We start from the raw sequence: 27,963 nt of genomic DNA, 5'->3' as shown, positions 1-27,963 counted from the left end.
ATACACAGAGGTGATGATGCAACAGCTTCTGATTGCTTTTATTTAGGCTTGCCTACCCTCCCGACTTTGCCGGTAGCCTCCAGAAAATCGGGTGCAGCTCCCGGCCCCCCGGAAAAGCAGGCAAGCCTCCGAGCAGCCACCGATCTCCCCAACACCCCCCCCCCCGCGATTAATAGTTAAACCCCTGCAGTGAAGGGGGCCAGTGACGCAATTAACACTGAAAATTGCGTCATTTTGGCCCTGCTCCACAAAGCCTGTATTATCGGCATTGTGTAGCGGGGGCGGGGACAAAATGACGTGATAGTGTGGCCCCGCCCCTGTCAGGCCCACAAATACCTGTCACCCGCCTGGTCACTCCCCCTGGTCACAGCCACGCCCCCCCAGTCCTGCCCATCTGGCTGTTCCCTCCCGGAAGGAGCAGCCAGAAAGTTGGCAAGTATACTTTTACTATATAGGTGCTACTATCTATATGTACATTATTTATTTATTTGCAATCTGTCCACGACAAGAAACATATTACTGTATTTCATTGAATTTAATTAGTACTTCTATTTTATATATGCGTCTGTATTTAACTGTACATGATACATGGACAGTATTTATTAATAACACTGTCCAGATACAGGCAGGTTGTTTTGTATGTGACACCTCATTAAAGTATTACAGTGTGTACATATTGTGCACTGTGACCTTAGTATTTACTAATAGCAATGTCTCTCCTGGCATAACCCAGAAAATATACTGCTGTTATGTCCTATAGTCAACCTGGCGCATATAGGACCTGATTCAGAGTTGTACTCTGAGCCAATATTTACGCAAATGGCAATGTTTTTATAACAGCGTATGCGTCTTAGTCACACAGCGCATGTGCTCCGATGCCTATGCCATGTTGCTCACAGGACCCCAAACAGCATGGATATACTGGGGGGAGATCATGTCAAACAAATCTTATTAACTTTTTGGGCTGGGTGACTAAGGAAATAGATAAAGAGGGGTCATAGATATAGCTAATCTAGACTTTAGTAAGGTTTTTGACACTGTTCCACATCGCAGATTGTTAAATAAACTGGAAAGCATGGGATTGGATACAGAGATAGTTGAATGGATAAGATCATGGCTGAGTGCAGTCTCAAGAGGGAAATGTTACCAGTGGAGTAACTCAGGGATCTGTACTTGGACCAGTGCTTTTTAATATCTTTATTTGTGACATTGCAAATGGTATTGAAGGGTAACTATGCCTTTTTGCAGATGACACAAAGGTATGCAACAAGGTAGACACACCAGGAGGGGTAAAACAAATGATTGATGATCTAGGTAGATTAGAGGAATGGTCAAGAACGTGGCAACTACAGTTTAATGCCAACAAAATACAAGATCATGCACTTGGGTCTCAAAAATCCAAAGGCTAAATATAGTATTAATGGCACTATACTGGAAAGTACTGAAGAGGAAAGGGATCTAGGAGTCACTATTTCAGGTGACTTAAAGGCAAACAAACATTGTAACAAAGCAAGGAGGAAGGCAAGTCAGAGTAGTTATATGGTTAATCAGAAGGTTGATGATCGACTGATCTAAAGGTTGATTTTCATTGATTTAAAATCGATGAAATCGATCAACGTCGATGTTGTGTTTCTGGGACTACATCACACATTTACTAACAGACGATTACCATGACATTGCCACTTGCCAGACAGGGGCCGTGAGTAGAGTGCAGGAAGGACTTTTTCAATGGTAAGCAAACAGTTTCCAGCAACAATGATGGGCTTGGGGGTCATGAGTGCAGAATTCATTTATCAAATTAACATACAGACCGAGGTGCATGTCACTTACATACAGGGGGAGGGCACTATAAGGAAAATAGACAAGGGGGTCATTATGTTATGTATAACTCTAAATCAGACCCATAACTGCAAAATGTTCCCAATTGCTAGGGACAGTCATAGGATTTTTAGATTATAGATTAGACTCTCCAATATGATACAAGGGCATTGCAAATTACTCTGAATTCAATTCCCACTTTCATTTATTAGACTCTGAGCTTATTATGATAAAGTTCAGTTAACTCATCATTACAAGATTGGAAGTGTACCAAACATGTGTCGTGCCTAGATGCACAGGGCTAGATTAGGTTGTTGGGACCAGAGGTGTAGCATGTGGCCAGGGTGCCCGGAGCATGAGTGTGCTACCGTGCCCCCCCCCCCAAAAAAAAACCAAGTGTGTGCTGTATAATATAACCGCTACATATATACATGTACATACATGGCAGGGTCATACAAACATACATACAGGGTCACACATACATACAAACATAAACATATACACATACATACAGGCAGGGTCACACATTCATACATACACAAGTACATACATACACATGCAGGCAGGGTCACACATTCATACATACATAGACACACACATACAGACAGGGTCACATACATGCTGTACATACATACATACACATGCAGGCAGGGTCATACATTCATATATAGACACACACATACAGGCAGGGTCACATACATACATGCAGGCAGGGACACACTTGCAGGCAGGGTCACATACATACATACAGTACATACATACATACACACTCAAACAGGCAGGGTCACATACATACATACACACACATGCAGGCTCACACATTCATACACACAGAGGCAAGGTCACATACATACATACACACACATAGAGGCAGGGTCACATACATACATACATACATACATACACACACATACAGGCAGGAAGGGTCACAAATACATACATAGACACACACACACACACACACATAGAGGCAGTGTCACATACATACATACACACACATACAGTTAGGAAAGGTTACACATACATACACACATACATACATGCACACACACATAGAGGCAGGGTCACATACATACACACACAGAGGTAGGGTCACATACATACATACACACACATAGAGGCAGGGTCACATACATACATACATACATACATACACACACATAGAGGCAGGGTCACATACATACATACATACACACACACATAGAGGCAGGGTCCCATACATACATACATGCAGGCAGGAAGGGTCACACATACATACATACATACACACACATACATACAGACTGGAAGGGTCACACATACATACATACAGGCAGGGAGGGAGGGTGATAGACATAACTGGGGTACAATATCTCTCTTACCTTAATGTGGACCCTGCAGCTTCTTCCTCGTCTACATGCTGCTGTAGCCCCGCCCCTTGCTGGGGTCAGATGACCATGTGCTGAGCTCCACCAATCACAAGCTCCTCTAGTGTCCAGGAGTTTCTCACTAGAGCAGGAATGTAGGACAGAACGCTGCTGCTGCAGACCCAGCACAGGGGTCTGCAGTAGCAGCTGCTTTGGAGTCTGACTTCAGGGCGCCCTGTGGTAACCAAGGCACCTGGAGCTCGCGGTCCAGTGGAACCGCCCTCCCTACGCCCCTGGTTGGGACTAAAGCCCCAGGCCTCCACATAAAAATGGGTCCAGAATTATGTCAGCATGATGATGACCAGCTGCCCTGCTAGCCACATGGTCGTCAATAAGTCATAAGTTTTAAAATTTGATATGTTGTTAGGAGGTTGATACTCGCAATGTCACTAATGTTGACCTCACAATGTCGGCACCAACTTTAATCATACAGTACATGTTTAAAGTTAGGACACCAGCATGGGTTAAATGGTCTAAGTACAGTAGTATTACACCCATGCCGTGGTCCAGGCACTGGCATCGTGAGGTCAATATACTCACTGGTGACATTGTGAGTGTCAACCTCCCGTCCCCAACCCTTAAAATTGTATGTCTATTTTTCACACAAAATTATGCTATTCTTCTAATTTTACATATTTGGGGCAAACTTGCCTACCCTCCCGCTTTCCGTGGGAGCCCCCACCGCTCTGTGCGGCGACACCAGTTGCACTCCCCTAGTTATAGCCCTGAATGAGAAACTCCTCCAAAAAAATTGCAAACTACAGTAGTCTAATCTTGTCCCATTACAGATTAGATTTACACATCATTGCTATTTTTTATGAATAACATGATTAGCAATGCAATGTATAAGAAGAAATAGAAGTGCTGCAAGAAATTGAACACAACGAGGGCTGGCGCAATGCGCTTAGCTGGCCCAGCATTGCAGGCAGACACTGAGCTGGAGTGGTGCCGTAACTACCTACTCTATTTGCTGGGCACCCGCTGAGATTTTGTTACCAGCAGGCGCCCGGCAGCTCCTTCCCTGCAGTGACAGCCAGAGGCTGGAGCTCACTCCTAAGCTCCGCCTTCCAGCTTCCGCAATGGGTGAAGAGAGATGTCATGACGTCTCTCCCATAGTGTCGAACGCGAGGAGCAGTCAGACGGCCGCGGGTGCAGGGGCGGGGCTTCCGGTCAAGTATAGTGTTATGTGTGTCTGTGTGTAATTTTGTGTAAGGGGCACTACTAGTGTGGGCACTGCATAAGGGGCCTTACTAGTGTGGGCAGCATAAGGGGCTCTAGTACTCTGTGGGCACTGCATAAGGGACACTACTACTCCATGGGCACTGCATAAGGGGCACTGCTACAGTGGGCATTCAAAAAAGGGCCACTACTACAGGGGGCACTGAATAAGGGACACTACCATTGTGGGCACTGCATAAGGGGTACTACCACTACTGGGGGCACTGCATAAGGGGCATTACCACTGTGGGCACTGCATAATGGGCACTACTACAGTGGGCACTGCATAAGGGGCACTTCTACTGTGGGCATTACATAAGGGGCACCTACTGTGGGCATTGCATAAGGAGAACTTATACTGTGGCTATATTGTCTAAGGGGCACTACTGTTGTGAGCTTTGTATAAGGGACACTACTACTGTGGGCATTGCATAAGGGGCACTTCTACTGTGGCCATTATGTCTAAGGGGCACTACTGTTGTGAGCTTTGTATAAGGGACACTACTACTGTGGGCATTAGGTGTATAAGGGGCACTACCGTGTGACATAACATGAATAAGGGACACTACTATGTCATGTAATGTGATTGAGATTGTGCTACTCAGTGGCGTAACTATAAATTTTGCTCTCCCATGCCAAAAAAGTTTCAGGCACCCCCCCCCCCGCCCAAAGATCAAACACAGCCTAAGACGACATTTAAGGTGTGTGGTTACATGATACAGCAATGTGCCTTACATATTATGACACACTAAGAAATGCCCCTTACAACACATGCCACACCGGAATGACCCTTACAACTACCACACAATAATGCCACGTATAACACATAATGACATACAGTAAAGCCCTTATAGCAAATTTATGCCATGCTGTAATGCCTCTATTTCACATTATGCCACACTGTAATGCCACATACAACACATTATGCCACACAGTAATGCCACATACAACACATTATGCCACACAGTAATGCCCCTTACACATTATGCCATACAGTAATGCCAATAATAGCACATTGTGCACACAGTAATGCCAAAAACACATTATGTCAAACAGTAATGCCCATTACATCCCACCCTGACAGATCTACTTCACCAACCCTCATCTCTGCTCCTGCCAGTCTGTCACCTCAGCTCATGACAGGTTGCACAGTTTTAATGTCCGTGTAGAACCAGATTATTGGGAACATAGGGCCTGATTCAGACCCACTCGCGAGCCAAAATCACTCCGGGCCTTGCGGTTGAGAAACTCAACCGCAGGCTCCGGCTCGCACTGGCGATGGTCGCGATAGTCAAGACCATCGCGGCCATCAACCTGCACGCTCGTATAGGCTGTGGGTGGTGACCCACAGCTATACGAGCGTCCAGGAGGACGCTCCATAATTATGGAGGACGGCTCTCATACAGAGCGTGCGCTCTGCTCAGAGCGTCCGGCTCTGAATGAGGGCCATAGTTTATAACCTGTAAACTGTGTATCAAGTTAGTGCCCCTTATACAGTGTCCCCTGTAGTTGTGCCCCAAAATGCAATGCCCCCTTTAATAGTGCCCCTTATGCAATGCCCCCGTTAATAGTGCCCCTTATGCAATGCCCCAGTAGTAGTGACCATTATGCAGGGCCCCTTGTAATTGTGCCCATTAAAGTAGTGCCCCCTGTAGTTGTGCCCATATGCAGTGCCCCTTGTAGTTGTGCCCCTTCAAGTAGTGCCCCCTGTAGTTATGCCCATTTTAGTAGTGCCCCTTGTAGTTGTGCCCATTTTAGTAGTTGCCCTCAGTAGTGAGCCCCCTGTAGTTGCACCCAGTAGTGAGCCCCCTGTAGTTGCCCCAGTAGTGAGCCCCCTGTGGTTGTCCCCAGTAGTTTCCCCCAGTAGTGAGCCCCCTGTAGTTGCGCCCAGTAGTGGGCCCCATGTAGTTGCACCTAGTCGATCCCAATAGTGAGCTCCCTGTAGTTGCCCCCAGTAGTGAGCCCCCTGTAGTTGCCCCAGTAGTGAGCCCCCTGTGGTTGCCCCCAGTAGTGAGCCCCCTGTAGTTGCGCTCATCAGTGAGCCCCATGTAGTTGCACCTAGTCGATCCCATTAGTGAGCCCCCTGTAGTTGCCCCCAGTAGTTAGCCCCCTGTAGTTGCGCCGCCCCCCCGCGCACACAAACACACAAAAAAAACCACTTACCTTTATCCCCGCTCCAGTGCTGCTGCCGTCCATACTCCCACCTGGCCGAGGATTACACCGCTGGGTGGCGCCCCCCCTCGGCTGGCGCCCCTGGTGATTGCCATCCTGGCCAATGTGTAGATACGACCTTGGCAGGCTGCCTGGACTAGAAGGCTGTCTGTACTGGGGGCGGAGGGCAGGCTCACTGGCTGGACTAGGGGGTCGCAGGGAACGCTGTCTGGACTGTGGGGGAGCAGGGAAGGTGGCCTGGCTATACTAGAATGCTGGCTGGACTTAGGGGGCAGGGAAAGCAGGCTGGATTGGGGGGGGCACAGGGAATGCTAGATGGGGTGGGGAGCAAGGAAGGCTGGCTGGACTGGGGGGGGGTCGCAGGGAATGCTGGCTGGACTGGGGGGGCACAGGGAATGCTGGATGAACTGTGGGTGGGTGGGGACAGGGTGGGTGGGTGGCTGGTGTTGGGCGCAGGGTGTTACGACCAGGGTTTCTCGGCATGGTGGTCGACGGGTATTACCTGTGAGGTCACTATGGCGGGGGGCATCTGGCGGTGGCGCTGGTGTTTGGCGAGGGGCGTTGGCTGTGCGTGGTTCTGTGCAGGCATGTTGTCAATTTGGGTTGGTGAGGTCTGGTGGTGCTTCTGTTCCGCTCTGGCATGGGCGCCGCCACCTTCGCTCCGGTCACGTGACCTAATCGCTCAATTCTGGTTTGTCACATGCTGTCTCTGGCCAGTCACGGCACAGCACTTGGTATTTAGGGAGGTTCAGAGCCTCACTTCATTGCCAGTGCAACGTGTTTCTCAGCGTAGCTGAGAGAGTTCCCTGTACTCACCAACCTGTTTCCTGTGATACGCTACCTGCCTGCCTGCTTGTCTGCTCCAACCCCGCTGGACTACCCTGCATCCTCCATTACATTGCCTGAGTATCTGAGTCCTGCTGTTCACCCTGCACCTTGCCTCCACTGACACTCTGCTGGATATTTCTTCCTCAGTCTGCATTCTTCATTTCAGCCACTACACCTGATTTCTCCAGCCTGTCATCAACTGGACATTTCCCTATTAACCAGTCACTACCTGGACAGTTCCCATTGTCTGCCACTACCTGAACATTCTCTATTAACCAGTCACTTCCTGGACATTGTTCATTGCCTGTCACTAACTGGACTTTGTCCCATTACTTCACCACAGCTCCCAAGTGCACTTAGGGCCTGATTCAGAGCTGCTCGTAAGCGGCCGCTCGTTCGTAGTCAGTCGATGTTGTACAACCACGCATGCGTCGGAGTAACAGTGCGCATGTGCGTACGTCTGATTGCGGTCATTTTTCAGTCGATCGTAGACAAAGCGGACAGGAAGTGACATGTCAAATGTGATTGACAGAACTGTCCGTTTTGGGGCGGTGACGGGGGTGGAGATGGGAAAACGCAGGCGTGTCGAGGCGTTTTTTGGGCGTACATAAATTATCTTATGCGAGCGCCAAATGTGAACGGAACAAGTGATACGTCACTGTCTGATCCAATTTCCATTAAGACTGCTCGCTCAGCTTGTGGTCTGGTATAGTCTACCGCAATGACGATGGTCTCTTCGTACTTTCCTGGGCTCATCGATGGTGTAGCGATTGATCAATTGAGGCCACAAAAACAATCATCTTTTAATTGCTAAACTGCTTGTAAGGTGTTTCGCAAATAGACCTTTTTTAGTAGCTAAAAACCGAACGCAGGTGAACTACTCAGCTGCTAATTTCTGGGTAATACAATGAATTAGCTAACAATTTTTATTTTATTTTGTGGGCTTTTGAAATATTTGTTATTTTTTTTTTTTAGGGAAACAATATTGTACACGTTTGTTTTTTTTCTTAATTTTTTTTGGTCCAAGAAACCAATCGTCCTTTTTTTTTTTGTAAGTGTTAATTAAAACTCATAAATTGTTTTTAACCCTTTTTTTTTTTTCCCACAAAATTAATGTTTCTATTTCCATTGTATTGTTTGTAATTTTGTTTGAGGGATTACCTTTTAACCAGTTTTTGCATAAATTAACATTAGAATTTTGCAGATTTTCAACATAATTTTATTAAATGATTATGTTTTTGTTTTTTTAATTTTTTTTTCCTTAAAAATTTTTTGTTAACGTAAATACAAATAACAAATGTTTTTGGCCACACACAAACAAAATAAGTGGCATTTGAAAAACAAAAAATATCAAAATTTAAAAACAATTCACAAGAAAGGAGAGGGAGGTTTTGGGCATTAAGGAATATGGGGCAAACACAGAGATGGATTGTGGGGAAATTAGCCAGTGCTGTCATCGCCTTTTAGGCCGTTTGGCCGGGGGTTGGAGGGAGCCTGAACGGGTCCGGGACGTCCTTCGGCTGGCCTGGCCAGAGGCAGATGTTGTGGCCTCTGGACTAGGCATAGGGCTAGGCACATTTGGAGGGATGGCTGTTGTTGTGCCAGAGGTGGAGGGTCCTGATGTTCTGGCAGGAAGGGAGGCCGGCTCCAACATGTGCTGGCGAACGAGCTGCTCCAGGGCATTTGCAATTCTGACGTTTGCCCCAGTATTTTCCGCAAGGGCATTTGCAATTCTCATGTTGGCCGCAGTATTTTCCTCCAGGGCGTCCGCCACCCGTAGCAGATTGGCGTCCATCCTCAGCAGAATCTCGGTGTGCTGATCCGTTTTAACATTGAGATCAGTGAGGAGGGCCACTGCCTGCGAGGGGGAATGCCCTGGACTGTCCGCCACAGGGTCCCCAGCTGGATCTACTGCTTCCTCCCCTGCAGAGCCAGAAGACATTGGCCCTCATTCAGACCCGGACGCAAGTGACCGTTCGTACGTTGGGCGAACGTAAAAAAATATTTAAATTCAGGCACACGCTGGTATTTTCGTTCGCATCAAAACATCCTCCCCAAACTCAGGCGACCCCTCCTCTAACTAACGAGCATGCCAAATAGCGAGCGTACATCCCCGAAGTGGTTTGAAGGGAACGCACGCACTAGTACTACCCGGAAGTTGGACTGTCACATTTCGATTAACTGCTCGTTTATTCTGCCTACCTCCCTCAATCGTAACATGCCAATCAGTATATCAATTAGCTTAATTGTTTTTTTTTTTTTTACACAATGCAATAAACTTTATTTATGTCCGTGTTTGTGTTTACCCGCAGAATACGTACGGCTTAAACATTCGCTTCTAATTGTCAAAATACATGTTAGCCCCTATTAAATAATTGTTCGATTAGTTTTTATACCCGAATATTTCCTGGAGTTCATTTCTTTATGTAAATTTGCTTACGCATGTCACTGCATCAAGCCTATAAGTCTCCACAGATTTCTGGCCCTGTCGAACACATGACTCATACACTAACCAATAGAATTGCTCCTGTTAATTTCCTAAATACATTAGCCAATCATAAAATTTTGGAGCACTTTATCAAAAATGATTTTTTGGAAAAACTCCATTGCCATCATGAGAGCCTCCGCATTCACCAGGCGCGAGCTGCTGGTGCTTACGGAGGTGATGGATAGGCGGATCACCAGCCAGCCGTCACCCATCACCAACCGCGAGAAGCGATCCGCATATGCGGAGGTTCGGGCCCGCCTGCCCTCCTTCGGCTCACGCCGCCATATCGGGCAGCTGGAGCGCAGGTGGTCGGACCTGCAACGGCGGATGCCCCGCTTGCTGGCATGCTTTCGCATGCAGATCGCAGAAAGTAAGTTTTATGGATTGTGTTTTTCATGTTTGTCTTTGTGGCCCTAACTGCATGGCCATGTTTTCCCTGTATTTCATATTTATTAATTCTCCTCATATCTGCATGGCCATGTTTTCCCTGTATTTCATATTTATTAATTCTCCTCATATCTGCATGGCCATGTTTTCCCTGTATTTCTTATTTATTAATTCTCCTCATATCTGAATGGCCATGTTTTCCCTGTATTTCATATTTATTAATTCTCCTCATATCTGCATGGCCATGTTTTCCCTGTATTTCATATTTATTAATTCTCCTCATATCTGCATGGCCATGTTTTCCCTGTATTTCATATTTATTAATTCTTCTCATTTTTTTTTATTTTTGGTTTTTGGGGGTGCATTTGAAATTGTTTTTTTGCGCGTTTTTTTGTGGGAACTAACCCCAATTTGTTTCCCATCTTTAAGGGGCCCAGCGAAGACTACGCGGTCAGCGTCCGGCCAGACGATGATCCCGGCCACTCTCCCCAACCCCCAGCCAACACTCCAACTCCACTCCTTCCCCTATTCCCCACTCCTCCCCAGCCTTCCTACACCCTCAGCCAGATTTTTCTGGCCTCCTTCCCCTCCGTCCCAATTCCCCCTCTCCTCCAACCACCCCTCTTAGAATGACCCCCTCCCCGGAGTCGGTCATTACCCCACCCCAATCTTTGGAGAATGGACCCACCTCCGAGGAGGACGATGGAGGGCCTTCTGTAGCTGGCGTTGGGTCTTCCGGTATGTTTTTTTTGGTGTTTATTTATCGTCACAAACTGTTTGTATGTAATCATGGTTTTTTTTTGTGTTTTTTTTTTGTTTTTCATACATTTTTGGGTTTTGGGCGATTGCCGGAACCTGTTACTGCTGTTTTCAACATACACATAGCACACCTGTCGGAATTTGGACATAGGCCTTGTATTTTTGCCCTACACCATTTTATTTTGATGAGTTTTAATGCAGTTTTTGATAATTGATTTTTGTGGAGTTTTTTATTTAAATATTTTGTAATGTGGTTTCACTATTGTTGTATTAATCCCCACACTTTTCTCACCCACAGAGGAACAGAGGCTTCGGGCCAATTTATCCGCCTGTGTGGCCCAGATGCACTCCAATATCATCGGGGTGCTGGTGGTCCTTGACCGTATGTCGGTCTACCTTAGGGAGTAGTTTTTTATTTTGGGCCCATTCTGTAAATAAATTGTTTTTTTTGAAGTTACGTTCTGGCTCATTCGTTTTTTCAAAACCACATATTGTTTACCCTGACATAAGTAGAGTGTTCCTGCAATGATTTCAAATTTTGGACAATAAGAGTGTGTGTTGTATTTTTATGTCAAACAGCCACAAGAAACACCTAACAGTACCAATCTGATTTCCCTTTTTTGGTGTAGTCACAATTACATATTTCTACATTTTACAGGTTCCTAGTTGGTGTGCAAGCAGCTTAGGGCAATATTACGAAGCAAAAGGATTGTACAGGCTTCCTTTTGGTGTTGGTTTGGGACCCTGAATAAAGAAAACATATTTTCTCAAATGGCGTCAGTACTGGATTACCCCTTAGTCAAATGTGACGTGTGTGAACCTGGTTACACTTGGTGGTAACGTTCCCAAAAAGGGACAACATTTCACTCTAAAAACATTTATTATCAACATAACTGAAAATTCAAAGTGGTCACTCACAAACAAAACACACAGTGATAATCTCAAATACAACACATAACAAAAAAACCACATCACATCCAAAAAATCAAGAACTGGTTAACGAAGGACCATGCCAACATGATTCCACATATATGGCGTTGCAATAAGGGTTCCAGAATATATTCCCAAAATATCCACATACAGGTTTTGTAAGGGTAGCAGGAAGTAGTCATCGTTGGAGTGCCAAAGATTATGTAAAAAAACAGAAGATGGAGCAAAAAATTAGCCAAAAATTAGATGTTCTCAAACAAACCCAACCACATTAGGTATCAACAGTTTTTTTTTTCAAATCATTACCTAAAAAATCTGGCCACATCATCGCGTATATGGCCCCCCCACATACTGACCTCCGACCAACCTCGGGGGGGCCATCCTCAGGTAAGGCATCCTCTGGCTGCATTGTGACCCCACTCCTTATGGCGATGTTGTGAAATATCCCACACAGGACCACAAGTTTCGAAACCATATCCGGCAAATACATGAGTTCGCCACCAGAGCGGTGGAGGCATCTGAATCGGCCTTTTAAAAGGCCGATACAGCGCTCCACCACTTGCCTGGTGGCTGTAAGTGCGGAATTATACTCACTTTGTGGCCCTGGTGTGGGAGCCAAATAAGGAGTGAGCAGCCAGGGGGTGCAAGGGTAGCCACTGTCTCCTGTGAAAACGAAAAGTCAACATCAGGCTCACTCTGTATGAAGCTTAACATTGTTATGTACTAAAGGTCTCCACTTACCCAGAAGCCACGCATCACCAGCTTGTAGGTTGTTTAATTTGTGCCATATCCCTGATTGCCGGATGTTGAAGGAGTCATGTGCACTTCCTGGTAATTTTGCATTCAGGGACAGGATCTGGAGGGAGGCATCACATACCACCATTACATTGAGGGAGTGATAATGTTTACGGTTTCTAAATATTGCCTCCAGCCGTGCTGGAGGCTGAAGTGGTATGTGAGTGCCATCCACAACCCCTATGATGTGTGGGAAGCCAGCTATTTGGTAAAAATTGGCCTTGGCCACACTAAGGGCACCCATATCCAAAGGCATTTGAATAATATGATGGAGGTGCTTGAAAAGTGCCTCCATCACTGCCCTCAGGATCCGGGAAAAGGAGGATTGTGAGATGCCCGCCACTATTCCCACCGTTGTTTGGAACGATCCTGAGGCACAGAAATGTAACACCGCCATAAATTGCGTAAGTGGTGGAATTGCTGTAGGACTGTCAATTTGCCCCTCAAGATCACTCTCTATTAATGAGAGAGTGTCTATGATGATTTTTGGAGGAAGACGGTATCGTCTTAAAACCTCATCATCGGGCATTCCAAAAAGGGTGACACGTGTTCGAAATATCTGGGGCCTTGCACGCCTACGATGCCTACGCCTGGGACGAGATTGAGGTTGGTCGGCTTCCGGGAGCAGGGCCAGAACAATCCGAGCCATATCAACCTGAAATGACAACATTGGAATGTCAGCCTTTTTACACCACCCATTAAAAATACATGTAACTTTGCTTGAAAATACCATCCATTGATGCTTACATGCCGGGGTATTGTCATGATATGTTGTCACTGCAAATAATAACATCAAAAATAGACATAATTTTATGCTGGCCATGTCATTATCACAAATTTAAGCAAGACAAAACATAAAAGGGGACACACACACACATTTGGGCAAAGAGCAAAACGACGTTGCGCACACTACGTCAAATTGAGGCCAAATGTAAGCAACCAATGCTCCAGCAAAAAAAAAAACATTTTTAAGGGATGAATACACATTTCACAAAGCGCTAATTAGTTCGCAAATACATGGCACAATAGGAAGTAGTAAAAATGCGCTAATTAGTTCGCAAATACATGGCACAATAGGAAGTAGTAAAAATGCGCTAATTAGTTTGCAAATACATGGCACAATAGGAAGTAGTAAAAATGCGCTAATTAGTTCGCAAATACATGGCACAATAGGAAGTAGTAAAAATGCGCTAATTAGTTCGCAAATACATGGCACAATAGGAAGTAGTAAAAATGCGCTAATTAGTTTGCAAATACATGGCACAATAGGAAGTAGTAAAAAATGCGCTAATTAGTTAGCAAATACATGGCACAATAGGAAGTAGTAAAAATGCGCTAATTAGTTCGCAAATACATGGCACAATAGGAAGTAGTAAAAATGCGCTAATTAGTTCGCAAATACATGGCACAATAACGCCGCAAAAATAATGTAAAAAAAACAGAGTTCTAATTTGCTAAAAACAACGTAACATGTGGAAGGCCAACCAAAGTTGCGTACAGACAAACAAGAACATTTCCTAAACATTTAACAAATGAACTTACCAAGAGATAATATATAAGAAACCGAACCAAAATGTCTTTGGGGCAGAGCCAAAATAAAACCTAAGAGAGATGAAATGACGGGAAAAAACTTATTAGAAAAATCGACACCAGAATGAGAGACAAATTGACCCAAAGTTAGACTTCCACAAACTTACCAAAACTGGAAACGACCAAAAAATTCAAAATGAAACAAGAACTAACGGAAAACAAAGAAAAAACAAATAAAAAAAAAAAAAACCACAATAAACGCAATCTCCGACACCAGCCAACAATCAACTCCAACCAACGTAACCTCCAACATTCAATAAACGCCACCTCGAGTCGAGACGCCCCAAGCCATAAATAGTGTTTCGTTTCCCGCACAAATTAAGGAAGGATCAGAGGAACGCACAATCAATGATGCGGCCGCAAAATAAGGACGCATGTATAAATACGTCACGAGACAAAAACACAATTCTGGTGTATTTCTAGTTTGAACATCACACATGGCTACAGACCAGGGAAACAATGGACAACAGTCAGGCGGTAAGTATTTCATGCATTTTGACTCAATGATTAATTATAAACATAATATTGTGCACGTTGTGAAGTTGAGAATTCTGCAAATTTACCCAAATAGGTGAGGAGGATGACATGGAAGAGGCTGCTGGGCCCAGTATTCCGGGCAAAGCTGCCAAAAAGAAAAGGCAGCCACAATACACAAGAAAGGAGATGGAGGTTTTGATTCAGAAATGTGTGGACATCCTGCCACAGGCAGACAGGAATATGAGTGCAAGCCAGAAGTGGAGAATGTGGGAAGAGGGAGCCGTGGATGTCAATAGGGTGGGTGATTATGTCCGTCTAGCCCGGGATGTCATACGGCGGTAAGTAAACACTTGACCACCCTAAAACCAAACACCAAATCAAAAAAAAAAGTAATGGTTCCAATTTCATCCTACAGATGGGCCGACTTCAAATATCGCCTGAAGCAAAAACTGGCGGACAGGGCTAGGCATGCAAGGGGGACAGGTGGGGGTCCCACCCCTGTGTCATTGGAGTTGACTGATTTAGAAGAGCTGGCACAGGGGTGTGTGCAGCCTGTGGAGGTGTTTGGCGTGTCCAACATGGATACGGACATGCCAGACTTTGCGGCTCCTCATGTTGTCCCAGGTAAATGTTGTGATGTCACCAACTGTGAAATGTTATTGTGCCAATATGTAGATTCTAATGTGAGTCTTTTCTCATTTTTCTAACAGAGACACAGGCGGATGAGTCTGCTCCAGAGGGGAGCCTTGGCCGCAGAATTTCTGCTGGCTCTGCAGGGGAGGAACCAGTACATCCAGCTGAGGACCCTGCAGAAGCCAGTCCAGGGCAATCCCCCTCGCAGGCAGTGTCCCTCCTCACAGAACTCAATTTTAAATCGAATTTCCATACGGAGATTCTGCAGAGGATGGACGCCAGTCTGGTACGGGTGGCTGAGGCCCTGGAGCAAAATGCTGCGGCCAACGTGACCATTGGTCAGGCCCTGGCGGAAAATACCAGGGCCAACATCCGCATTGCCACTGCCCTGGAGCAGCTCGTTCGCCAGCACATGGTGGAGCCGACCTCCCTTCCTGCCGGAACATCAGGATCCTCCACCTCTGGCACAACATCAGCCAATCCTCCAAATGTGCCTAGCCCTGTGCCTAGTCCAGAGGCCACAACATCTGCCTCTGGACAGGCCAGCCCGATGACATCCCGGACCCGGTCTGGCGCCCTCCCTCCCCCAGCCAAACGGGCGAAAAAACGGTGACACCATTGGCTACTTTTCCCACACTCCTTCTGTGCTTGCCTCATATTCCTTTCTGGCCACAACTTCCCTCTCCTTTCTTGTGAATTGTTTTTAATTTTTTGCATTTACGTTTACCCAAAAATTATTGTTTGTACAATTAATAAATATTGTGGAACACTGCCATCTCCTTCCTTGTGAATTGTGGCTGCCTTTTTTTTTTTTGGCCCTAGTTTGCCTACTAGGCCCAGCAGCCTCTTCCATGGCATCCTCCACACCTTTTTTTAAAATGGTTTAAAAATATTTTTAGTAAAATGTTTCAAAATGTAATGTTAAACATAAGCATTTTCCCATAAAAAAAAAATACTTATATGGCGCCTCTTGGCTAGTACTTTGCTGCTCTGTACTCATTGTCTTTTCTCAATGTAGCAGACCGATTTGGGCCTTCAGTGACGTTTTTATACATGCGTCAGCATTATTCGGCCGCATCATTCATTGTGCGCTCCTATTGTCCGTCCTTAATTTGAGCTGGAAAATAAAGACTATTTATGGCTTGGTGTGACTCCATTCGAGGTGGCATTTTTGGATTGTTGGAGGTTTTTCGGTGTAGTGGTTTGTTCATGGTTTGTTGGTTCGTGAAGGAGTAGTTGGTATTTTTTAGAAGGAGCGTTTTTTTAATTACTTTCTTTGTTTACGTTAGCATTTTTGAGTTTCTTTTTGCTATTTTTATTTATATTTTTGAGTAAGTATTTCAATAATTCCCCTAAATATTTATTATTAAATTGTTTTTACATTTTTTATTTATTTATTTTTTTTACAGTTATTTTGGCAGTGACCAAGTGACCTTTTCTAACTTTGGGATATTTGTCTGTTTTTTGGTAAGTGTTTTTGGTTTTATTAATTAACAAATTAGATGTATTGGTCTTAGCATATGTTTCGCTAAGTAATGTATGTTTTTTTTCTGTGTAAAATCATGTCTTAACTCTAAACATAGCGTACTATTTTGCGAACTAATGTGTTTTTTTTCTGTGTAAAATCATGTCTTAACTCTAAATGTAGCGTACTATTTTGCGAACTAATGTGTGTTTTTTTCTGTGTAAAATCATGTCTTAACTCTAAATGTAGCGTACTATTTTGCGAACTAATGTGTGTTTTTTTCTGTGTAAAATCATGTCAATTCTAAATGTAGTGTACTATTTTGCGAACTAATGTGTGCTCCCTTCTCTAAATTTTCAACAACTATATTTGGCTTAATTCCTAGTTTATTAAATTAATCCTAAAAATATTTTCTACTTTTGAAATGTAGGTTGATTTTCACATGACACTACCCAGGCCTGTAAGAATCTTTGGTTTTCTTTGAAAAGATAAGTATATTTTTCTTAACACATTTGTCTAAAACAATAACTACCTGGCTTAACATTTCAGGTTGATGTTGGTCGTATTATATTGGCCATGGTTCCAGAACCCGACCAACCTCAACTTCGTCCCAGGCATAGGCCTTGTAGGCGTGCAAGGCCCCAGATATATAGAACACGTGTCACCCTTTTTGGAATGCCAGATGATGAGGTGTTAAGGCGATACCGTCTTCCGACACAAATCATCATAGACACTCTCTCATTAATAGAGAGTGATCTTGAATGGCAAATTGACAGTCCTACAGCAATACCACCACTTACGCGATTAATGTCGGTGTTACATTTTTGTGCCTCAGTATCCTTTCAAACCACCGTGGGAATAGTGGCAGGGATATCCCAATCCTCCTTTTCAAGGATCCTGAGGGCAGTGATGGATGCACTTTTTAAACACCTCCATCATTTTATTAAAATGCCATTGGATATGGGTTCCCTTAATGTGGTGAAGGCTAATTTTTACCAAATTGCTGGCTTCCCACACATCATAGGGGTTGTGGATGGCACTCACATACCACTTCAGCCTCCAGCAAGTCTGGAGGCAATATTTAGGAACCGCAAGAACTTTCATTCGATGAATGTAATGGTGGTATGTGATGCCTCCCTCCAGATCCTGTCCCTGAATGCCAAATTCCCAGGCAGTGCACATGATTCCTTCGTCATCCGGCAATCAGGGATTTGGCACAAATTAAACAACCTACAAGCTGGTGATGCATGGCTTCTGGGTAAGTTGACACCTTCTGTTGAAACCAATGCAAAGCTTGGTATCCAATGGTCCTGATGTTGTTTTTTATATTTTCACAGGAGACAGTGGTTACCCTTGCACGCCCTGGCTGCTCACTCCTTATTTGGTTCCCACACCAGGGCCACAAAGTCAGTATAATTCCGCACTTACAGCCACCAGGCAGGTGGTGGAGCGCTGTATCGGCTTTTTAAAAGGCCGATTCAGATGCTTCCACCGCTCTGGTGGCGACCTCATGTATTTGCTGGGTATGGTTTTGAAAATTGTGGTCCTGTGTGGGATATTTCACAACATCGCCATAAGGAGTGGTGTCCCAATGCAGCCAGAGGATTTTTTTTTGTTTTGTTTTATTCCCTAAAACGACCATAAAAATCCATGCATACTACCTGATCAACACAAATGACTTTATGTGGACACATTGGATATAACTTCGGGAACAATGATTTCTTCTCCTCATTTGTGGATTCATGTTGGCATGCTACTTCTTCAAACAGTTCCTGATTTTTTGGGGGGGGGGGGATTTTGGTGTTGTTTGGACTTTTGTGTGTGTTTTCAATGTGTGAATTTATTGTGTCAATTCACTTGGTGTTTATTATTTGTGTGCATTAAATTTTTTTTTTACGTTACCCAACCATGTGTAACCTGTTCAAAAAAATGCAAAGTTGCTTAATGCCTAATACTGTAATTTCTTAATTTGTAAACTTTAGTACCCTGCTTTGTTGCTAAAAACAAACACCAAAGGTATTATGGTGAATCAGTATGTTTTCAATTCTAGGCCTAAGCAGGTAGCTTTAATTTTTACATTACCCCCCAAAAAAATTATTCTATTTTTGAGGTTAATTCTACAAACCTATTGGTATTGTTATGTGTTTAATGTGCAAGCTTACATACTTACTTGCGCTTTCTACAAACAAATTTACATTACTTAAAAACTCAGGGACAAATAGTAGACTTATGTAAGGTTCAACAATCTAAGATTTACAGACAAGGAATGAGACTTAAATAAAGCAAAATAAACTTTATTTTTTTGTAAATTATTTTTGGTCATGTAAAAAAATTAGTGGCGCAGGATCGCCAAAAGATGGTCCAATGCCACCAGCATGGCAATTACATGGCCCCGTAGATCCAGTAATCTGGCAGCAATTGCATCGTTACGCCTCTGGTCCTCTGTGGGTTAAAAAAATGTGCGGATTACTAAAATGACACCTTCATTTAGATTTTAAAAACCAACAAAAATTTCAGACTATACCAAAAAAAAAACATCAGTTACTAAAACATGTCCAAAACAAACGGAATGCAAAAAGAAAAGATTTAAAACATATAAGGGCCCAAAAAGAAGAAAAAAAAATCCTAAAAAAAATAAAAAAAAATAAGCAAAACTATGACATTTGTTGGTAGCGTAAACAAGAAAGACACAAGTGTGAGTGTTTGGACATGTGTCATATGTGTAAGGGGAAAACATTCTTGACATTGTTTCACAAAGATATATTTAAAAAACATTTGAACTACTTTACTATTTTGAACTGCACAGGCAAAAGGACAACAACAACCAAAATAAAAAATACATAAAAAAAAAACATAGTTTAAAATGTAAACATACCGGGCACAATGCTGACTGGGCCTGGAGCCCTGAATTCCTCCTCATGAGAGGTGGGCCAGTGGCTCAGGGAAGGAGGAGGGGTAATGTTGGATGAAGTGGAGGGTGAGGAAAAGAGAGGGGGGGTTTGAGGGGAGGGGGAAGTTGGAGGGATGTTAATGTGAGGAGAGGGAGGGGACTGACGGTCGGCAAGGTCTGGGGTGGAGGGGGAATTTGGGGAAGAGTGGGCAGAGGATGTTTGGGTGGGAGTGGGGGATAGGGGACGAGACACACGTCTGCGACGTGTGAGTCTCCGCTCTGCCCCTAAATGATGGAGAAAAACATTTTTAATTCCAAATTTCCTTTTTTATTTTATCCAAAAAATTAAATAAAAAAACAGGGCTACACTGTAAACATTCACACGCAGGTATGTCCAAAATAAACAAACAGGCCTATACTGTAAACATGCACACGCAGGTATGTCGAAAAAATAAACAAACAGGCCTACACTGTAAACATGCACACGCAGGTATGTCCAAAATAAACAAACAGGCCTATACTGTAAACATGCACACGCAGGTATGTCCAAAATAAACAAACAGGCCTATACTGTAAACATGCACACGCAGGTATGTCCAAAATAAACAAACAGGCCTACACTGTAAACATGCACACGCAGGTATGTCCAAAATAAACAAACAGGCCTATACTGTAAACATGCACACGCAGGTATGTCCAAAATAAACAAACAGGCCTATACTGTAAACATGCACACGCAGGTATGTCCAAAATAAACAAACAGGGCTATACTGTAAACATGCACACGCAGGTATGTCCAAAATAAACAAACAGGCCTATACTGTAAACATGCACACGCAGGTATGAGAAAAAAAAAATATATATATATATATATATAAACATACACAGAAACACTTACTTTGCACTATCTGGAGACGCAAAAGGGCCAGCAGGCGTGGGGATCTGCGCCTCAGATCCGACCACCTGCGTTCCAGCTGGCCGATATTTCGGCGATAACCGAGGGAACGCAGGCAGCGGCGCACCTCCGCGTAGGCCATCCACTTGCGGAGGTTGGTGATGGGGGGCAGATGGTCAGTTATTCGCTGGTCCATCACCTCAGTGAGGACCAGTAGCTCACGCCTACAAAAAGCGGAGGCTCTCATGATGGCAATGATTTTTTTTTACACAAAACAGTTTTAGAAAAAATTTGATTGGCTAATGTACTTTGTAAATTAACAGGACCAATTTTATTGGTTATTGTATGAGTCATGCCCTCACAAATATAATGTGAGTTATGATAGGCTTGATGCAGTGACATGCGTAAGCTAATTTAAATATAAAAATGAAAGTATTAAAATCTGCCTATAAAAAAAAAAACGCAAAACAATAGTAGCATTCAAACAAACTATTAATTTCGAAAAACCATCCCCTTGGTCAAACCGTACGTATTCTGCGGAAGAAATGACACACACTAACAAGAATAAAGTTTATTGACATTGAAAAAAAAACAGGATTGCAAACATGTGAATAACAATTAAGGTAATTAATATAGTGATTGCCAGTAATCGATTCAAGTATGTTTGCAGAATGAAATAGCAGGCAATCGAAAACTGACAGGGCCACTTCCGGAATTGACTTGTGCGAGCGCTCAATGCAACCAAAGAGGAGACGGACGCTCGCTATTTTGAACGCTCGCTAGCTAGAGGAGGGGTTGGGAGAATATGGGGCGGAAGGTTGGCTACGAGCGAACATACGACCGAGCGCTTAAATTTAAATTTTTTCGCTTGTACGGCGAACGACCACTTGCGTCCGGGTCTGAATCAGGCCCTTAGTGCTATATCTGGACTTTAGTTTTTGTCAAATTCATGTCTATCAAACCACTCATTAAAAGTTCCACCTTTTCATTTAAATCTGCTTCAGTGTCTGCTCCTATCACCACCCCGGGCCCACAGCAAAACCAGAACCTCACACAGGGATGGCAAGCTGGTCGGACTGGAAGGCTGGCTGAACTGGGGGTGAGGGAGGCGAGCAGCAGGGAAAACTGGCTGGCTGGACTGGGGGAGCAAGGCAGGGGTAGCATACCTTGTTTAAAGAGAGAGGGGGCCTGGGTGGCAGCGGTGTAGAATCAGAGCATCGGCGCCGTGGCATTTGGAATATGGAGCTGGCCACGAGCCAATCACAGCTTGTGGAACGAAAGCAAATCAGGAGCGGTCGCTCCTGATTGGCTGCTGTTCCACAAATTGTAATTGGCTCACGGACGGCTCAATATTTCATTCAAGCGCAGGCTATGCTGTGTCTGCCGTGACTCTCAGCCACCCAATACATTGCGCATCGCTGCCACCCGGGCCCCATCTCTCTCCGGGCCAGGGCCTGGATTCCCGGCAGCCCCCCCCTGATGGCGGCTTGTTTTTTTTAAATAACAGCTTTATATGGGGGTAAGGTTCAATCAGGGAGATGGCTAGACTCTTCAGGGAGTCAGGGATATTGCTACTATTTCAGGGAGTCTCCCTGACAATCAGGGAGAATTGACAAGTATGACCTAACTGAATTCCCCCCTTTGTATTATGTGTCATACCATGTTGGGATATAACCTTAAGAATCACAAATTTGTTGAGATAAAGCTCCATCATGCAGAATAACTTTTACCCGTAACTTTTATTAATAACAATGTGAAAAGCTAAAATATTTGTGATTTAGAGAATATATTTTTTCTTTTTCCAGATCTCTCTTTTGATAATTTAGTAATGACATGCTTTCTGCCTGCTTTCCCCTTACAGACAGCGGCTCACCAATTTAATATGATAGGCCTAAGGCCAGGCAGATGGTACCAGTTCCAGGTGGCCGCAGTGAATGCGCACGGAACACATGGCTTCACCACTCCAAGTAGACACTTCCACTCCACTAAAGGTAGGAAACACATATGTATGATGATAGAGGCTACTGGTATTTTTATCAAACAAGCAACCCTAAATTAATCCATTTTTAATACAAGTACATCTAATATTCATTACACAACAGAGTAATTACATAGAAATGGGCAAAGCTTTCCAGCCGATTCTGAAATCCGGCCAGGTGATATGACCTAACTGGACCCGACCGTGATTACAAAGCAACAGGGACCAGCTCTACTATTATTTTCTATGGTTGCTGGTCCTGCAGTGACAACAAGAAAAGTACCCCACATAGACCAAAGTGCCAGTCCAGACTGCACATGACCAGTACTGCTTAAAGTACAGTAAGCAAATAAATTAAATAACAAAACTGGTTACCATATACAAGGAAAACTTGTTTTTCAAATATGCTGCATGTTTCTCCCAAATCTTCAGCCAGCCCCAGCATCACACAGCATGGGATGGTTTATCTACAGACAAACAATACATGTGCACTCCCAAGCTGCAGGCAGTTGTCCTCATCCCTACATGATTAATGTATTTCTGTAATGCATCTGTGGCCAGTATAAAGCTGTGGCTTGCACATTCCTTGTTATGTGCAATGTCAGTTCTGATGAAGCAGCTTTCCAGAGGCAAATCACATTGCCTGTTATGCTTCTGACTTACATTACCACTTTCGCCACTGTCCCTGCTTTTTTTTGTGTACAACTGCGATCCTTCACAAAAGTTATATTCTCTTTGCTTCTTAGGGATACATGCCCATTATGTTAGCACCACTGAAGTGGATACTAGACCAAAATGCGCCAGGCCTGGTCTTCCCTATATCAGCAGGGGCCCTGCATGTGATGTCATGTTATAGTAGAAACTTGTCTAGGCTATCTAGCATTAGATTTCATAGGAGGCTTGCTGCCTATCTATTTCTTTATTTTACACAGAGTAAAAACTATAGCCTTTTAGACATTTGGCAATCTATTTATAACAGTTACTAAATTATTTTCTCTAGCTGGAGTAAGCATACATTTTTGTCTCTCCATATATACTAATTACAAAAGTGCGGGGAAAACAGTTTTAATTGCTCTTCTCATATTTATGTAGCACCCATAGCTACTGTAACTGTAGCAATGGTCAGATTAGCTCCTCTCATCTTTTTTCGAAACTGTATGCCATCTTTGGATGGCGTTATGACTAGGGGTGAGCGGGTTCGGATTTCTGAAATCCGAACCCCCCCGATCCGAGTCAGGCTCGACTTTTCCCGCCTGACTCGGATCTGAAATCGAGGCAAAACGTCATCATCCCGCCTTTCCGGGTCTCGCGGGTTTTGGATCCTATATAAGGTACCCGCGGCGGCGCCATTTTCTCACTCGGCTGTGGACAGTGAAGAGGGAGGGTGAGAGTTAGGGCTGGCTGGGCTGTGTAGTGTAGTGTAGTGCAGAGTAGTGTTGTGCTGTGCTGTGCTGCTGTTGTCCATAGGGGCTGTGTCTACTACTTCAAAGTCTTGTGCAGTGTCCCAGTCCTAAAGGGCTGCTGTATGTTGTCCAGGGGGTGCTCTGTCCATCAGGGGTGCTCCCCCCAAGTGCTAAAAAAAAATATATTTTTTCTGTGTTTGTGAATTGTGTGCGCAGTAGCCGCACGTGCATCAACAAAGTAGTGCCAAGCGTGCGCCTGTGTCATAAGTAAAGGGCCGGCTGGCTTGACCGTTAAAGGGTGCTGTAACTCCCAAAGTACACTCCAAACCAAATAAAAAAATATTTCTGTTTGTGAATTGTGTGTGCAGTAGCCGCACGTGCATCAACAAAGTAGTGCCAAGCGTGCGCCTGTGTCATAAGTAAAGGGCCGGCTGGCTTGACCGTTAAAGGGTGCTGTAACCCCCAAAGTACACTCCAAACCAAATAAAAAAATATTTTCTGTGTTTGTGAATTGTGTGTGCAGTAGCCGCACATGCATCAACAAAGGAGCAGCGCCAAGCGTGCGCCTGTGTCATAAGCAAAGGGCCGGCTGGCTTGACCGTTAAAGGGTGCTGTAACCCCCAAAGTACACTCCAAACAAAATAAAAAAATATTTTCTGTGTTTGTGAATTGTGTGCACAGTAGCCGCACGTGCATCAACAAAGGAGCAGCGCCAAGCGTGCGCCTGTGTCATAAGTAAAGGGCCGGCTGGCTTGACCGTTAAAGGGTGCTGTAACCCCCAAAGTACACTCCAAACAAAATAAAAAAATATTTTGTGTGTTTGTGAATTGTGTGCGCAGTAGCCGCACGTGCATCAACAAAGGAGCAGCGCCAAGCGTGCGCCTGTGTCATAAGTAAAGGGCCAGCTGGCTTGACCGTTAAAGGGTGCTGTAACCCCCTAAGTACACTCCAAACAAAATAAAAAAATATTTTCTGTGTTTGTGAATTGTGTGCGCAGTAGCCGCACGTGCATCAACAAAGGAGCAGCGCCAAGCGTGCGCCTGTGTCATAAGTAAAGGGCCGGCTGGCTTGACCGTTAAAGGGTGCTGTAACCCCCAAAGTACACTCCAAACAAAATAAAAAAATATTTTCTGTGTTTGTGAAGTGTGTGCGCAGTAGCCGCACGTGCATCAACAAAGGAGCAGCGCCAAGCGTGCGCCTATGTCATAAGTAAAGGGCCGGCTGGCTTGACCGTTAAAGGGTGCTGTAACCCCCAAAGAACACTCCAAACAAAATAAAAAAATATTTTCTGTGTTTGTGAATTGTGTGCGCAGTAGCCGCACGTGCATCAACAAAGGAGCAGCGCCAAGCGTGCGCCTGTGTCCCATAAGTAAAGAGCCGGCTGGCTCATTTCTTAAAGGGTGGTGTAACCCACAAAGTGCACTACTCTCCAGCAAAAATAAAAAAATATTTTCTGTGTTTGTGTGCGCCTTAGCCGCACGTACATATCAAATCGATATAACATAAATGGAGGACCAAACTTTCTCCGATAAAAATAAAATAGAGAAAGATCAAGAACCACTTCCTCCTAGTGCTGAAGCTGCTGCCACTAGTCATGACATAGACGATAACATGCCATCAACGTCGTCTGCCAAGGCCGATGCCCAATGTCATAGTAGAAGCCACATACAAACCCAAATGACAAAGTTCAGGAAAATGACCTTAAAAAAACATTTAAATCATCTGAAGAGAAAAGTAAACTTGCCAATGTGCCATTTATGACACGGAGTTGCAAGGAACGGCTAAGGTCTTTCCCTATGACTAGTGTGTGTCATACTAGTATGACTAGTATGTTCATGACTAGTGGTTCAGCTTCACATGACGATGGAAGCCCTACTCCTGTTAAAAAAATCAAATGAGTTAAGCTGGCAAAAGCACAGCAAAGAACTGTGCGTTCTAAGAAGATATCACAAATCCCCAAGGAGAGTCCAAGTGTGGTGGCGGTTGCAATGCCTGACCTTCCCAGCACTGGACGGGAAGAGGTGGCTCTTTCCACCATTTGCATGCCCCCTGCAAGTGCTGAAAGGAGCACCCACAGTCCACTTGCTGATATGCAAATTGAAGATGTCACTGTTGAAGTACAACAGGATGAGGATACTGGTGTAGCTGGCGCTGAGGAGGAAGTTGGCGAGGAGGATTCTGATGGTGATGTGGTTTGTTTAAATCAGGCTCCGGGGGAGACAGTTGTTGTCCGTGGGATGAAAAAGCCCATCACGGTCATGCCTGGGCAGAAGACCAAACATTCCACCTCTTTGGTCTGGCAATATTTCTATCCAAATCCGGACAACAACTGTCTTGCCTTATGTACCATATGTAAAGGTGGAATAAGTAGGGGTAGGGAAGTTAACCACCTAGGAATATCCTCCCTTATACGGCACCTGCAGCGCGTTCATAATAAGTTACTGTCAAGTTCAGAAACTTTGGCTAAGACCGTAAGCAGTCCAGGGACACCTAAATCCTGTTGTCCTGTTGTATCCAAGCGCCTGCAAACCACACCGTCAACTCCCTCCTCGTCAATTTCCTCCTTAGTCAGGATCGGAAGTAGTCCTGCAGGCCATGTCACTGGCATGACTGACTCTCCAATCCGGGATTCCTCCGGAGGATCCTGCATTGCTACGCCTCCTGCTGCCGCTGATGGGAGTCGTTCATCATCCCAGAGAGGAAGTAGGAACACCACTACTTTTACTAAACAATTGACCCTCCAATAGTCCTTAGCGAAGAGGATGAAGTACGACAGCAGTCATCCTGAAGCAAAACGTATAACTGAGGCCTTGACTGCTATGTTGGTGTTAGACGTGCGTCCGGTATCCGCCATTAATGCAGTGGGATTTAGACAATTGATGGAGGTAGTGTGTCCCCGGTTCCAAATCCCGTCTAGATTCCACTTCACTAGGCAGGCAATACCGAGACTATACAGAAACGTCAGAAAAAGTGTCCTGAAAAATGCCATTGTACCCAATGTCCACTTAACCACGGACATGTGGACAAGTGGAACAGGGCAGACTAAGGACTATATGACTGTGACAGCCCACTGGGTAGATGTATCACCTTACGCAGCAACAGCAGCAGCGTCACCAGTAGCAGCATCTCAGAAACGCCAGCTCGTTCCAAGGCAGGCTACACTGTGTATCACCGGTTTCAGTAAGAGGCACACCGCCGACAACCTCTTAGAGAAACTGAGGGAAATCATCGCCCAGTGGCTTACCCCACTTAGACTCTCCTGGGGATTTGTGATATCTGACAACGCCACCAATATTGTGCGGGCATTACATCTGGGCAAATTCCAGCACGTCCCATGTTTTGCTCACACAATAAACTTGGTGGTGCAGAATTTTCTGAAAAGCGACAGGGGCGTGCAGGAGATGCTTTGGGTGGCCTGAAAAATTTCGGGCCACTTTCGCCATTCAGCGACTGCGTGACGAAGACTGGAGCGCCAGCAAACACTCTTGAACCTGCCCCGCCATCACCTGAAGCAAGAGGTTGTGACGCGGTGGAACTCAACCCTCTATATGCTTCAGAGGATGGAGGAGCAGCAAAAGGCCATACAAGCCTATACATCAACCTATGACATAGGCAAAGGAGGGTGTATGCACCTGACTCAAGCGCAGTGGAGAATGATTTCCGTGTTGTGCAAGGTTCTCCAGCCCTTCGAACTTGCCACACGTGAAGTCAGTTCAGACACTGCCAGCTTGAGTCAGGTCATTCCCCTCATCAGGCTTTTGCAGAAGCAGCTGGAGAAAGTGAAGGAGGAGCTAAGACGGAGCGATTACGCTCGGCATGTGGGACTTGTGG

General features: G+C 44.7%; 2 protein-coding genes across 5 annotated transcripts in view; one reads left to right on the top strand and one right to left on the bottom strand.

The window, feature by feature from the left end:
* LOC148508320 (uncharacterized) overlaps window positions 1-27,963 on the bottom strand; it is a 174,922-nt gene that overhangs the window by 115,050 nt on the left and 31,909 nt on the right. Inside the window, exons 3-5 of one of the 4 annotated variants that reach the window (XM_088444856.1) lie at window positions 20,755-20,975; window positions 19,842-20,141; window positions 19,289-19,408 (exon numbers count right to left, since the gene is read on the bottom strand). The exons of 1 other annotated variant lie outside the window; for it this stretch is intronic. In XM_088444856.1, the coding sequence (XP_088300982.1) occupies window positions 19,299-19,408; window positions 19,842-20,141; window positions 20,755-20,947 (603 nt within the window). In that variant the 5' untranslated portion in view covers window positions 20,948-20,975 and the 3' untranslated portion in view covers window positions 19,289-19,298. Of the gene's footprint in view, window positions 1-19,288; window positions 19,409-19,841; window positions 20,142-20,754; window positions 22,059-27,963 lie in introns of those variants that run through there. 2 more of the 4 variants (XM_088444855.1, XR_015869603.1) reach the window with 2 other exon arrangements.
* LOC148508321 (anosmin-1-like) overlaps window positions 1-27,963 on the top strand; it is a 59,861-nt gene that overhangs the window by 13,545 nt on the left and 18,353 nt on the right. Inside the window, exon 6 of the mRNA XM_088444854.1 lies at window positions 22,613-22,742. Within this exon, the coding sequence (XP_088300980.1) occupies window positions 22,613-22,742 (130 nt within the window). The remainder of the gene's footprint in view (window positions 1-22,612; window positions 22,743-27,963) is intronic.

Source organism: Taudactylus pleione, unplaced genomic scaffold, assembly GCF_031769625.1.
Source record: "Taudactylus pleione unplaced genomic scaffold, aTauple2 ptg000372l, whole genome shotgun sequence".
In the NCBI taxonomy this organism is placed as follows: domain Eukaryota; kingdom Metazoa; phylum Chordata; class Amphibia; order Anura; family Myobatrachidae; genus Taudactylus; species Taudactylus pleione.
This window is presented reverse-complemented; position numbering and strand designations above follow the sequence as displayed.